Source organism: Antedon mediterranea, chromosome 6, assembly GCF_964355755.1.
Source record: "Antedon mediterranea chromosome 6, ecAntMedi1.1, whole genome shotgun sequence".
Classification (NCBI taxonomy): Eukaryota; Metazoa; Echinodermata; class Crinoidea; order Comatulida; family Antedonidae; genus Antedon; species Antedon mediterranea.
The window spans coordinates 15250522-15264792 of record NC_092675.1 but is presented as its reverse complement, the minus strand read 5'-3'; the positions used below and the strand labels follow the sequence as shown (position 1 = coordinate 15264792).

General features: G+C 33.7%; 1 protein-coding gene across 1 annotated transcript in view; it reads right to left on the bottom strand.

Annotated features, from left to right (window-relative positions):
• Positions 1-14271, bottom strand: part of LOC140051751 (lysosomal alpha-mannosidase-like) — a 143384-nt gene that overhangs the window by 109348 nt on the left and 19765 nt on the right. Inside the window, exon 2 of the mRNA XM_072097051.1 lies at positions 518-626. Coding sequence (XP_071953152.1) covers positions 518-626 — 109 coding nt within the window. The remainder of the gene's footprint in view (positions 1-517; positions 627-14271) is intronic.

Below are 14271 nucleotides of genomic sequence, written 5' to 3'. Positions count from 1 at the left end.
AGTAAAACCAAAAAACACCGCCTCAACAACCTTGTGCGATGTGCGATCTGTTCTGTTTGTGCGTACGCGCGAAAATACCTATGTTCAAAATTTTGCTGATGATACAGGAAGATTACCCTTGACATGAAGCATACATGTTTCCAAGTTTCATTTGAAAAGGCTGTTAGTTAGTTAATTTAAAAATGTCAGTAAATCGCACGTAGTTACGCTACGCGACCATATTTTGATTAAACCAAAGTTTATTGTACAACTAAATATATACGCGTGTCTGCTGGCCAAGTTACAAAATAACAGCTTTCGTCGTTTTAGAGATCTGCCACTAACAAAAAATGATCCAAAAAAATATTTTTTGACAATAACAATAGGCTATCGCTCTCAATCTCATAGAGTGATGATAGCCTAAAAAAAAGGAGAAAAAAAGTGCCATATTGTGAAATTGAAAAGTGCTGTGTTATAACGGTTTAACAATATCATTGGAATCAACCAAAAAAAGTGACAATCAAACAAATTAACTTACATCCCATATAGTACTGGTCAACAGTTTTTAGCCAGCCCACATCATCATGTGTGTGAGGAACTAGATGTACATTCAATACGTATGGATCAGAAATGGTAGGGTTACAAGCCTGCAATAAATACAAACATGGATACTTAAAAATACTATAATTATATTTTTTACATCTGTTTTCACCTCCCTGCCAAATGTTTCCATTTAATTATTTATTACATACATTTTTAACAAATTTTCTTAATAATAATTATATTTGAAATATGGGCTCTAAAACATCGCCTACGGTAAATTAAATTTCTGATGAAGGGAAAATAAATGCTCAAAGTAAAATTTACCAATATAACCTGATTCAGGGTTAAAACCTTTTAAGTGGTTAGGACATTTCTATGGAGGTCATTTATATACATGAGCTTCTTGGCATTTCCTGTTTGGTATGATACCTCTACTACTGATCATCATCGTGCTGAACATGCACTCTCCTTGACTAGGCTTAACAAGTGTAATGCAACCCCCCTTATATAAGGCCCAAAAAAATTTATTGTGTTGGCCACGTTTTGGGTAAATCCAGACCAAAAATGTGTTTCCGGCAAATGATACAAAAAGACTTTTATAAACACTTTTCATAGCACCCTAGGCTCACGCTAGCTATAAATATTGTTTCTACAAAGGTTTAAAAAAGGTTTATTAAATAAATGTAGGCCTAGGTTTTTTAGACATAGGCCTGCTACTAGGCCTGCTACCATTTTTAAAGCCAAAAACTATTTCTGTGTTATATGCTACATTACGTGAGTTAACATTATTTCAGATGAAAAATATTGAGTTTTACATTGTTTTAATTACACTGGCATTATATATTAAAGATATAACATTACATTGCCATTTGAAATACCACAAATAATTGTCAGAAGTGTGAATAGGAAAGTTTTGATGAGTACACACCCCCAACGCACCCACCTTACTCAATCATTAATTATGATTGAGTAAGGTATATTCAGTTCTAGATTTCCAGATGAATGGAAACTAGCTAAGGTAACACCTGTATATAAAGATGGGGATATGTCAGACCCTTATAATTACCGCCTAATTTCCGTTTTACCCATACTTTCAAAACTCTTAGAACGTGCTGTGCATGATCAATTATACTTGTATTTAAGAACTAACAACCTTATTAATCCCTCCCAATCGGGCTTTAGAAAAGGTCACTCTACAGAAACTACTCTTTTAGATGTAACTGATTATATTTTAGATAACTTTGATAAAGGTATTTCTTCTGCTGCTTTATTTCTTGACTTGAAGAAAGCATTTGATACAGTTAACCATGAAATATTATTTACCAAATTAAGGAATTATGGCTTAAATGATATTGCACTTCACTGGTTTAAATCATATTTAAGTGGACAATCTCAAGTTGTTTGTATAAATTCAACAAAATCTGACACCATGAATGTTAATATTGGTGTCCCACAAGGATCAATACTGGGACCTTTACTATTTATTTTATACGTAAATTCACTTCCTGATTTTTTATCTTGTAAGTTGTATGTGTGATGTATGTAATCAACTCAATATCAATCAAAACAAAATTATAGAATGGTTTGACCATAATCAACTCACACTAAATCTTAATAAGACCAAGCTTATGGTTTTCAGCACAAATCAGAAAACGGCAACATTTAAGAATATAACTTTACTTCATAATAATGATACTATTGAAAGAGTTGATTCTTTTAAGTATATTTAGGTGTCATTTTTGATCCTCAACTAAATTGGAAGGAACATATAGACAAAATGTCTTGTAAAATAGCTAAACGTATCGGTGTGATTCGTCTTATTAAGATGTATCTTCCTATGTATACTTTAAAAATGTTAGCAAATGCTTTAATTATTCCATTATTTGATTATTGTTGCTGTGTTTGGTCCAATTGTAACATAAGTTTTTCAGATTCTCTTCAGGTTTTAATCAACAGATTAGGTAGAATATTGTTATCTGTAGACATGTATACCCCTATTAATGATATTGTAACGAAAATCCACTCTCTCGGGTTCGTTCCCTTTTGGAGGGAGGGGTCTGCGGTACCACGGCACACTCGAATGAAACAAACAAATCAATTACATTTACTGCACATCCACGTCAAATAGTGATAATGGGAAATTAAGTGTTCCGAGAGCCTTTTTAATTTAAAAGTTAGCCAGAGCCTTTTTCGATAGGCTTTAAATAGAAAGTTACCGAACATTACGAGCGACGCGAGTTCTGACTTCCGTATTTTATAGGCTGTCTAAATTTCCTTTTTAACTCGTTTATATTAAATTATATTGCTGTTTAATTGATTTCTGTGTATTAGGAACATTTATATTAAACAAAAACCACAACAGTACCAATTTTTGTTGATTATGGATTCATTTATTCGAATTCTAAGATAAACGTCTAAGCCAAGTGTAAGCGTAAACAAAGCGAGTCATACGACGAAAACAAGAAAGTGAAAACTAACTAGTTTGTTAAAATAGTTAACATTAATTTGGAATTTTTAAATGAAATTCTGAAAACGGTATAATATAGTCTTATATGTATTTTCTATGATTTCCAAAAATAAGCTTGGTGTTATTTTTCAAACAAATTCTATAAGGAGTTGAATATAGGTCTGTTTTAAGCGAAAGCACGTTGCGCGTAGGCCTAGGGAGACGCGGCAGGGCTGGAATAATCGTTTTCTTAGGCGAAGAGAATGAGGGAAGATGCGCTTCATCATTGGCCCCTCGATTGTTATTCTTGTTAAGTGGCTGATTCATAATCTTAAAATATGAGGACAAAGGGCTTATAAATTTTGAAATAAAGTGTTGAACTTTCATTTTTCTTAAAATTATTAAGAAGTGGGTGGGGGGGGTCTGCAAGCTAGGCCTGGACTGTTTAAATTGGTAAAATACTATAAAATCAATACATTCTTGGGGCTAAATAATTAATGACATTTCACGATTCCCTTCTTTTTATTATAATAATGGAGCAATAAATGAAATACACACCATTTAACATAAAACCTTTAATATTATCACAAATTAGACAACAAGTTTTGTACATCAAATTAACATCTTTTGTACTAGGCCTAGGCCTTTTTCGATTTATATTTATAATGATTATTTATTGCAGATTTGGAAATCACATTTAAACTTTATAACAATTACCGCACAACAACAAACCTCCGCTTGAACCTTTATATAAGTAAATTAGGAAAATATCAAGTTTAAAAAAATTAAATGTCCTTTGGCAATAAAAAATCTGTAGATATCCATAAAATTACTGTATGTGTTGTTTCACATATGCCGGTAAATTAATGAGAAATTGTTGTTGATTAATGCTATTTCTATTGTATTGAAGTATGCAGACACCATAAGAACATCTCTCTGTGATCTGTAAAAAAAAAAACAACATTAAATTAATAATAATCATTATTTAGTTATATTTGTAATCATTTATTTTTATTTCCTTAGGCCTAGGCCTATAAATACGCGCGCCCGCCAATGAACACGCGCCAACAATACACGCACTACTCCACTATAATAACAGGCTAAAGCCTAGTAAACTAGGCCTAGACTATATTGATTTTTAAATAAAATAAAAGAGGCTTTGTAAAGTTTTATGATTAAAAACATCTTTCCTATATATTATATAACGTTCTTATTATTTTAAAAAGCAACATTTTTAATCCTATGGTGTAAAAAAATGATTTTAGCTACAACCATGTGTTCCATTTTCAGCAGTAAAATAACCAAAAAGGCACATGTTTAAGCAGCCATTAAAAAAAAAATAAAAAATAACACCAACGAGATTTTTTTATTATCTACTATTGAAAAATTAAATATCCAGAAAATATAAAACCCACCTTCTAAAAAAATTAGGTTGTTTTATTACAGCCTCAACAAATTAGACGAAATTTTAACATTCGAATACCCTAAAATTGTTTAAAAAACATCGGTGTAATTCACCCTTGTTTGACACAGATATAATGGCTTTGTCGATAAAAAAACAATATCACGTGGTTCGTAGATGCTGTGTTAAAGGTTTTCATGAATTATTCATTAGTAAATAAAACCAAAAGTTCCAATTGGCCAGTTTGCAAAAACTTAATATTTATTTTTTAAAACAAAGTTGCTTCCGGGTAATTGTTCACACTGTCTCGTGTGCAAAAACGATTCGCTGCCGATAGAGGGCTCACTACTTTTTTTCCCTGGTGAATTGAATGTGACTGGAGTGACCTCCTTTATTCTTCTTTGATTCCAAATTATTGGTAACAACCGATTATAATAATTAACTAGAATTTAATTCGTCACTTTGACGAATTATAGGTGATCATTGTTATCATTTTAATGAAATTAACATTTTTTAAACATGCACGTACGTTAACATACGATCGTAAAAAGTTGATGTACGCCATCCTATGACATGATGCATACACTTATATCGCTGAGTTGTGCCTATTAATTATATGAAATTACGGGACACACATCATGTTCTAATTTTTTGGTATGATGGAATTATCAAAATAAACTCAAAGATGACAATTTCGAAAGATAATGAATTGAGAAAGTAAATATAAGAATTGGAAGAGAATCTGGCACGTAGAAGCGCCGTGCGCGCTCTTTGAAATTTGTATAACTTTGACGAAAAAGATGAAAATACTACTTTTTAACTTCAACTGGCCATATGTTAACGTCACAACATCCGATAGGCTTGGTTTTTATATGAATTCATATCTACATTTCATCAGCTTCCATAATAAATTATAATCATCAAGGTAACCTTCAATTCTGAAGAGCTGTAGGATATTCAAATTTACGGCGAAGGTGAAATTACACGACCTACGTTATTCAAGTTTTTACGCGTGATGACGACATCAAAATGAAAATGTTGACAACTCATGAGAAAGATAAGTAACTGAGCAAGCACATACTAAAAGTTGTGCGAAAATCGGGCTCAAATAGCGGAGATGCGCTCTATTGAATGTGACAAACTACACAAAACGGAAAAAAATCCTAATTTTTAAATTGAAGTGGCCATTTGATGACGTAATACCATTTTTGTACGTCTAATGTGTATATACATTTGTATCTACAACTTATTGGCTTCCATAATAAGTTAAAAAAATTGGGGGTCACCTGCCATTCTGAAGAGTTATATTCATTTTAAAAAATCCTTATTTTTTACCATTTTTAGCACTTTTGTACAATTAATGAGCGCATTTTGTCATGTTTAACGTGCTCGTACAGCGTTATTTTAAGTCGGATTGGACTCAAAATCGGAGAATGTACAAAGGATTGTGAGTAGAATGTGATGTATACATTAAATTTTATTTTTTACGCATTTTAAGAATCGCGTGCGCAAAAATGTGTTTTTGCGCAGTAATTTTTTGAAACACGCAAATGGCCTAATTCATGCTCTAAATTGATCAAAACGTAATTTTGACCTTTTTAAAATTTCAACGCGCGATTTCACGCGCATGAGCCTACGTGCGCGTGTGTTTTTATTTGCTAATATTTTTACCCTTGACCTGAAGTTTACGTGTAGTGAATTTCATAAATATGTGATAATAAATTATGGATATATGATTGATAATGTGATTTCACAAAATGGCGTATACGTGACGTCACGGATGAGTGATCACGCTGAAAAGCTTATTATGGCTAAGTTAAAGTATTTGAAAGACGTTGTAAAATTTTTGTGATCATTGCTATTCAACTTTTTGAGATATTTGACGAACAAAAAGTGTACAGAAAGAAGAATAACTAGACATGAAACTCGTCACTTTGACGAGTTAGTTATCCGCTCGACAAACGCCACGTGCACGTCATACGTTGGAATATTGCACACAGATAAAGATTATGGCATTATGACAAGAACTGAAGAATATGATATGCTGTTAGTGATGAATTCTGTCAATTTTGTGTCATATAGTATACATGCAAACACTACAGTATAATCTGCATACATATTACATACAGTGTAGAAAAGGTGAAATTACGGGACCCGCCATTTATTCCAATTTTTAACATGGCGACGGTATCAAAATGAAACACTTAGATAGCAATTTCAGAAGGAAATTATCTTAGGAACAACATATTAACGTGTAGAAGAAATTTGAATACGTAAAATATAGATGCGCACCCTTTTAAATGTGATGAACTATTACGCAAAATATGAAAATACAACTTTTTTTATTCAACTGGCCATATGATGACGTCACAACATCCGATTGGCAAAATGTTTACATGAATTCGTATCTACAATCCCATAGCTTCCAGAAAACGTTTAAATCATGATTATCACTTTTTATTCTGATGAGCTATAACAGATTGAAATTTACTGTAAAGATGAAAATAAGTGACCCACGTTATTTACAATTTTCGACATGATGACGTCATAAAAATTAAAATATTTTTAACTCATGCGAAAGATAGTTCATTCACCTAGACAATATCAAAATCGGGGTGAAAATAAAAAACGGATAAGTGGAGATGCGCTCTATTAAATGTGATGCGCTATGACAAAAGATATAAAAATCCTATATTTTATATTCGCGTGGCCATACGATGACGTTATAATGTCCGATTAGCCATATTAATGCATGATTCCATATCTACAACTCATCAACTTCCAGAATATATAATTTAAAAAAAGTTCACCTCGTAGTTTAGAATCTATGAATGTTTAAAAAAAGGCATAATTTTGACGAATTTTGACAAATTTTTGAACTTTTTCATCAAAAACGCACGTAAATTATCCAATTGGATGTGCCCGTATGACGTAATTTTAGGTCAAAATTGTTCAAAAGTTGGTAAAATTACCAGAAAAGGCTGGAAAAACATGAATCACGCGAAAAAAATGTATTTTCAATGCTACGTGCGCACCGTGCGAGTAAAAATATGCGCGCGCGTGGGAATTTTTGACATGCTCAAAATGACATGAAACGCGTAGAAAGTTGATTAGAAATTGATTTTTCGCATTTTGAAATTTTAAACGCCCGTGCGCGCGTAACTTCTTGTGAAACATGCCATTTTTTTTCCACAGTCAGTTAGCGCAAGATATAAATTAAACTTTTGTTAAGTTTCAATTTAAATTGCTATATGGTTTTTCGATCTATGTTAAATACGCGAAATTCGTTAAAACGCGCGTAAATCACGTTGCGCAATTCTGACGTCATTCACAATAGGAGGTGCACAATTTCACGTGAATGCCCACATGTTGACAAAGTTATAAAATGTTTGTTTACAAGTTTTTGAGATACGCGAGACACAAAATTGACAGAAAGAAAGAATAATACAGAAAAAACTAGATTTGAACTCGTCACTTTGACGAGTTCGGGTTATCCGCGCATACGCAACATGCACGTACTTTAAACTATATGAACCTCGACAATTATTATGCCATCCTTTGACATGAAATAAAAATGTTTACAGTGCTGAATTGTACCTATTATGTAGCATACACCATATTACAGTATTTTACAGAATAAACTGTATTATATATGTTATATACAGTGTAGCATAGACGGAATTACGAGACCCATCTTTTAAATCCAATTATTAACACGATGACATCATCAAATTGACATATAAAGATAACCACTTTAGAAGATAATTATCTAAATAATTACATTGAAACAAATTTGAAGAATTTTGGGAACGTAAAAGTGAGATGCGCTCTCGTTTAAACGCAATGAACTTTGACGCAAGAGATGAAAATATGACTTTTTTAATTCAACTGGCCATATGATGACGTCACAACATCTGATTGGCAAAATATTCACATCAATTCATATCTACAATCCAATAGCTTCCAGAAAACATTTTAATCATGATTATCACATTTTAATCTGACGAGCTATAACAGATTGATATTTACTGTAAAGATGAAAATAAGTGACCCAAGTTATTTACGTTTTTAGACATGATGACGTCATAAAAATTAAAATATTTTTAATTCATGCGAAAGATAGTTGATTGACGTAGACAATATTACAATTTCGGGGGAAATGGAATACGTATAAGCGAGATGCGTTTTGTTGAATGTGATGAGCAATAACGAAAGAGTAAAAAATCCTATATTTTACATTCGTGTGGCCATATGATGACGTCATAACATTCGAGCGGTAAAGGTTCGGCATGAATTCATATCTACAACATATCTGCTTACATATTAAATTCAAAAAATTGGGGGTCGTGGATGATCCTGAGGAGCTATAATAGATTAAAAATAGGCATAATTTTGACAATATTTTGTAACTTTCGCATCTAAAACGCACGCAAATGGTCTAAATCAACGTGTTCGTATGACGTCATTTTAATTTGAAATGATGTCAATCTTTTTTAAAATAACTAGGAAAGACTGTAAAATTATAATTCAAGAGAAAAACACATGATTTTCATGCTCCGTGCGCACTTTACGCATATTTTTTTTCGCGCGCGTGGGAATTTTTGACATGCTTAAAATGTCATGATCAGCGTAGAAAGTTGATTAGAAATTAATTTTGCGCATTTTGAAATTTTAAATGCGCGTGCGCGCGTAACTTCTTGTGAAACATGCCATTTTTAATCCATAGAAAGTTTGCCCTTGATATGACTTAAATTTTCACCACGTATCAATAAAAAATGACTTTTGGTTTTTAATCTATGACCAATCATTGAAATTCATAAAATCGCGCGTAACTTACGCTGCGCGACTCTAACGTCATATAACGAAGTTTCTTGCACATCTACAGCTACAGATCAATCTTTTGACAAAGTTATACAAAGTTACGTTCACAAGCAATAGGGGATATGCGACACACAAAAATCTGGGAAAGAAAGAAGAATAACAAAGAAGATGAAGATGAAGAAAAAGATATTTACAATCACAAGGGTTATCCGCAACTTTACAAGTTGCGGATAACCAAAAATAAAAAAAAAAGATGATTTCATACAGTTACAAGGAGTTATCCGCTACTAAGCGGATAACTAATAAAGAAAAAAAAAAAAAAGATCCAGGACGATTACAAGGAGTTATCCGCTACTAAGCGGATAACTAATAAAGAAAAAAAAAAAAGATCCAGGACGATTACAAGGAGTTATCCGCTACTAAGCGGATAACTAATAAAGATTTTATACAATAACAATAGGTGATCATTTTATTCTAAATGATCACCTAATTAGATTAGTTCTGCTATTACGCCGGACTTGAAACAACAGCGTAACCACCAGTAATGACGTAACCTCCAATAGTAGCGTAACCACCAACAACGGCGTAACCTCCAACATGCAAGTAACCACCAACACAATGGTGTAACCTCCAACAGCACGTAACCACCAGCAATGGTGTAACCTCCAACAGCACGTAACCTCCAATAATGGTGTAACCTCCAACAGCACGTAACCACCAACAATGGTGTAACCTCCACAGCAACGTAACCACCAACAATGGTGTAACCTCCAACAGCAACGTAACCTCCAATAATGGCGTAACCTCCAACAGCAACGTAACCACCAACAAGGGTGTAACCTCCACAGCAACGTAACTACCAACAATGGTGTAACCTCCAACAGCAACGTAACTTCCAATAATGGTGTAACCTCCAACAGCACGTAACCACCAACAATGGTGTAACCTCCACAGCAACGTAACCACCAACAATGGTGTAACCTCCACAGCAACGTAGTAACCACTAACAATGGTGTAACCTCCACAGCAACGTAACCACCAACAATGGTGTAACCTCCAACAGCATGTACACCAACACAATGGTGTAACCTCTAACAGCAACGTAGCCACCAACAATGGTGTAACCTCCACAGCAACGTAACCACCAACAATGGCGTAACCTCCACAGTAACGTAACCACCAACAATGGCGTAACCTCCACAGCAACGTAACCACCAACAATGGTGTAACCTCCAACAGCACGTAACCACCAACAATGGTGTAACCTCCACAGCAACGTAACCACCAACAGCAACGTAACCTCCAATAATGGTGTAACCTCCAACAGCACGTAACCACCAACAATGGTGTAACCTCCAACAGCAACGTAACCACCAACAATGGTGTAACCTCCACAGCAACGTACACCAACACAATGGTGTAACCTCCAACAGCATCATTACAATATCTTAAGTACTCTTGGATGGAGTAGACTTACAGAAAAATGGAATGAAAATATTCTTATAATGCTATTTAAATGTTTAAAAGAAATAGCTCCAAGATACTTAACAATATTATTTCAATTTACTGTAGATAACCATAATAAATGCACCCGCTCCCAAAGTAATAATGACTTATCTATTCCATTATGGAATAACTCTCAGGGTAAAAGAACGCTGCTTTTATTTATTTTTTTACAAGTACAATACAATGTTTAATTTTTATTAAGTACATAAATACGTAAATTAGTTATGATATTAGATAGCTTGAATATTATAACATTAAATGTTTGTGGATTAGGCAGAAGAAAGAAAAGTACTTTTAATTGGTGTAGAAACACAAAAGCTGATTTACAGTAATACTACTTTAAGAGACTCAGCTCCCGGAAGAGTCCGAAAATACTTCGCAGCATGCAGCATGAGTGGGTGGGAAAATTATATTCTCGCATGGTGAAACAAAGAGTAGAAGTGTAGCCATTGTCATTCGAAATGAGGATGATTTTAATACATTAAAAATATTTATAGAGATGAAAACGGGAGAGTCCTGATTACCGAAATATTAAAAAATTATTGTAAATTCATGATAATTAAAATATTTACGCTCCAAATACGGAAGAAATGCAGATACGGTATTTTAACAATTTGAAAGACATAATGTTTGAAAATCAAACCAATGACTGGGGGAGCATTATTTTTTATGGTGTCAGGAACTTCCTTTACGTATGTTTCCGAGCGGTTGAAAATACTTTAGGAACTCCCTTGTGACATAAAAGTATACACAAAAAATCCACAAAGTTGTAAAATAACTCAAAAAACAATGCTTTAATTTCAATCAACTTCAGCTTTCAACAATCCAGTAAGCACAATAACTTTTACAATCAAATATCCAACAACCAGCTTACAATAGTTTTAAATCCCTACATACAAGATGTTCCTATCCTTCTAGATCGTTTTTTATACCTTTTATTCTTTTCTTAATAGGCACAGATTCAGAAATAGCCTTGTTTATATTGTTCATTATACTATTCCAAATATTATTAATATTTTAAAATATAAAACAATTTTCCCAATTAAAATTAATTAATATGCTTTTCATCTTTTCAAAATCTGCATTTTTTAGTGCATATACATAATGTTAATAATGTGACATTTATCAATTAAAAGTGGATTACTAACAAAAGCCAAGTCCAAAAAGTGCCCATCCCCATTTCATGTTACATACTGTAAGAAGGCAGATCCATTATTTGCACTAGTCCAGTTGCCATTGTTTCTTCTACCAAGCTTCCTGCCTGGGCGAATAAACCATTGTTCACATTCAAACAATTCCAATCAACATGAATGTCGCCTATGTAATCAACAACTTTTGCTTGAACTTTATCTAGATTATCAATAAAGGAATTTAAATATTGAACATTTGAAGAAGGCGGCCTATAAAACACTCCTAATACAATTTTATCTATATTTAATACTATGAAATTCTATCCAAATCAGTTCAAGTGTATCAACATTGAGATCTGTGCATAAAGATGGATTTAAACATGTTTTACAAGCAAAAAACCTCCCCTCCATGAGAATTTCTATCCTTTCTAAAAATGGTATATATCATTGTTTAAAAGCTGACTATTATTTATATACTGTGCTATCGAGCCATATCTTTGATAGCAATGACGTCATGAGATAAAGAAGAAAATCTAGCATTGAAATCTAATAATTTGTTCTTCACACTTCTTATATTACAATAAAATAAACTTAACATTTTACTTGATCTTGTGTTACCTGAATTTACTATATTATTGCTATCATTACTATTATTAAAACTAGAATCACTGTCAGTGTCATCAGCACTCTTCATCTTAGCTACATTTATTACGGCTTCATCTACTTTGCCATTTTTTCAGTGTTCAACTTGGCAAAATTTTGCTTTATGTCCTACTTATTTACAAACACACAACCGCTTTTTCATGTCTGCAAACTCATTGTACATGCCCACTCTCGCCATAGAAATGACAATTTGCTAAAGGCAAGCTTCGATTATCTCTAGTGTGCGTGCTTCCAGTTCTTCTATTTTTCTTTGGTGATATTATTGACAGTACATTATTAATACACTTAACCAATGTACCTTTCAAGTTAAGATGTAAACCACGACTTGTAAACTTTGATGAATCCACTCCATATCGTCTAGTGAAAGCTCAGCTGTGATCATTATCAATATTACCGAAAGAATACTTGCGTCAAATACGCGTCTGTTTAATGAAAGATCGTCAAGTCTTGGGCAAATGGCTGAGATGAAAACCGTGCCTGTTACCCTCGTTTTAAGCCTTGATATCATATCAGTGTTCTTTATCCTATCCAAGTCAAAGTTGATATCGCAACAGTCATTTGTTCCAGCATGAATGACAAAATTTTCTACATTGGTCAGATCGATCTCACTTAATGTATAGTTAACTTGTTCCACAGTTGCTCCTCTTAATGTTCTCATAGATGTTTCACATAGGCCATTCGTCTTAATATGCTTCAGCATAGAGTCACCTATTATTAGATTTCTTTGTTGCTTAGCTGGAATTTGTTTAGCTGGAATTTGCTTGGCTTTCTTTGTATGCTTTGGTGTTACATTATAAGTAATGTTCTGCGAATTTTCTTCAAAGACTTTCACTAGTGATACTGAGGCAAGGGTTATTCAATTCAATAGATGTTTGAGTATTTGATTTTGCACTTACTTGTACCTGTAGTGCAATGACTTGACTTGTTCCTCTAATACAGCATTCCTATCAATAATTTCCTTCTACGAGGAGGAGAGATGGGCAAAATTTGCACGAACATCACGATATTCAGTTAGTTGTTTCCAGGCGTGGATTTAGGCGGGGGATAAACAGGCTTTAGCGCCCCCTAAAATTTATCAGCCATGTCTTTTTAAAATAAAATGACTATTTGAATGATTATTTTTCTGCAACCCGACGGATCGTTTATCATTCAGGCCCTCGGGCCTAGTTTAGTGAAGTTATCTTAAACGGTGGCTGAATAACGAACGTTGTGTGTGATTAACATGGAGTAGTAGACCAACGTTTGAAGACAACAAAACTTTATTCACAAAAAACACAGAGGGCTCTCTCTATACTATTCCGTTTATCATGTGGCGATATCGCGGGAAGTATATCGCGAACACGGAGACGGCGATTAGATCGTCGACCTCTCCGCGCTTGAGAGAAGATCGTCAGAGGAGGTAGTGACGCGCGGTTTTATTATGGAATGTAAACAATTACGTGTTTCGATATTGTATCATTATTGTAACATTATACTTTTGGCACTTTTGGCCTTTCATATGTCGCACGTCCACTCGACACAAATGAAGCTCGTTTGCCAGTAGTTACATGTCATTTGTCTTATTTTTGACATAATTACACATGGTGGCAGCGGTTATTCGAACCGAAGTATATTAAAGTACTATTGTCTTAGAGCATTCTCATATTTGTGTGTACATTTTTAAGATAAAATGTCTTTGCCTGATGCACCTGTTGCTGATGGGGACTCTCAGGTTGGCCCCCAACCTACCGTACAACGACCCGGCCGGAAACGCATCAATGTATCGCCGCCAGACAAAATCA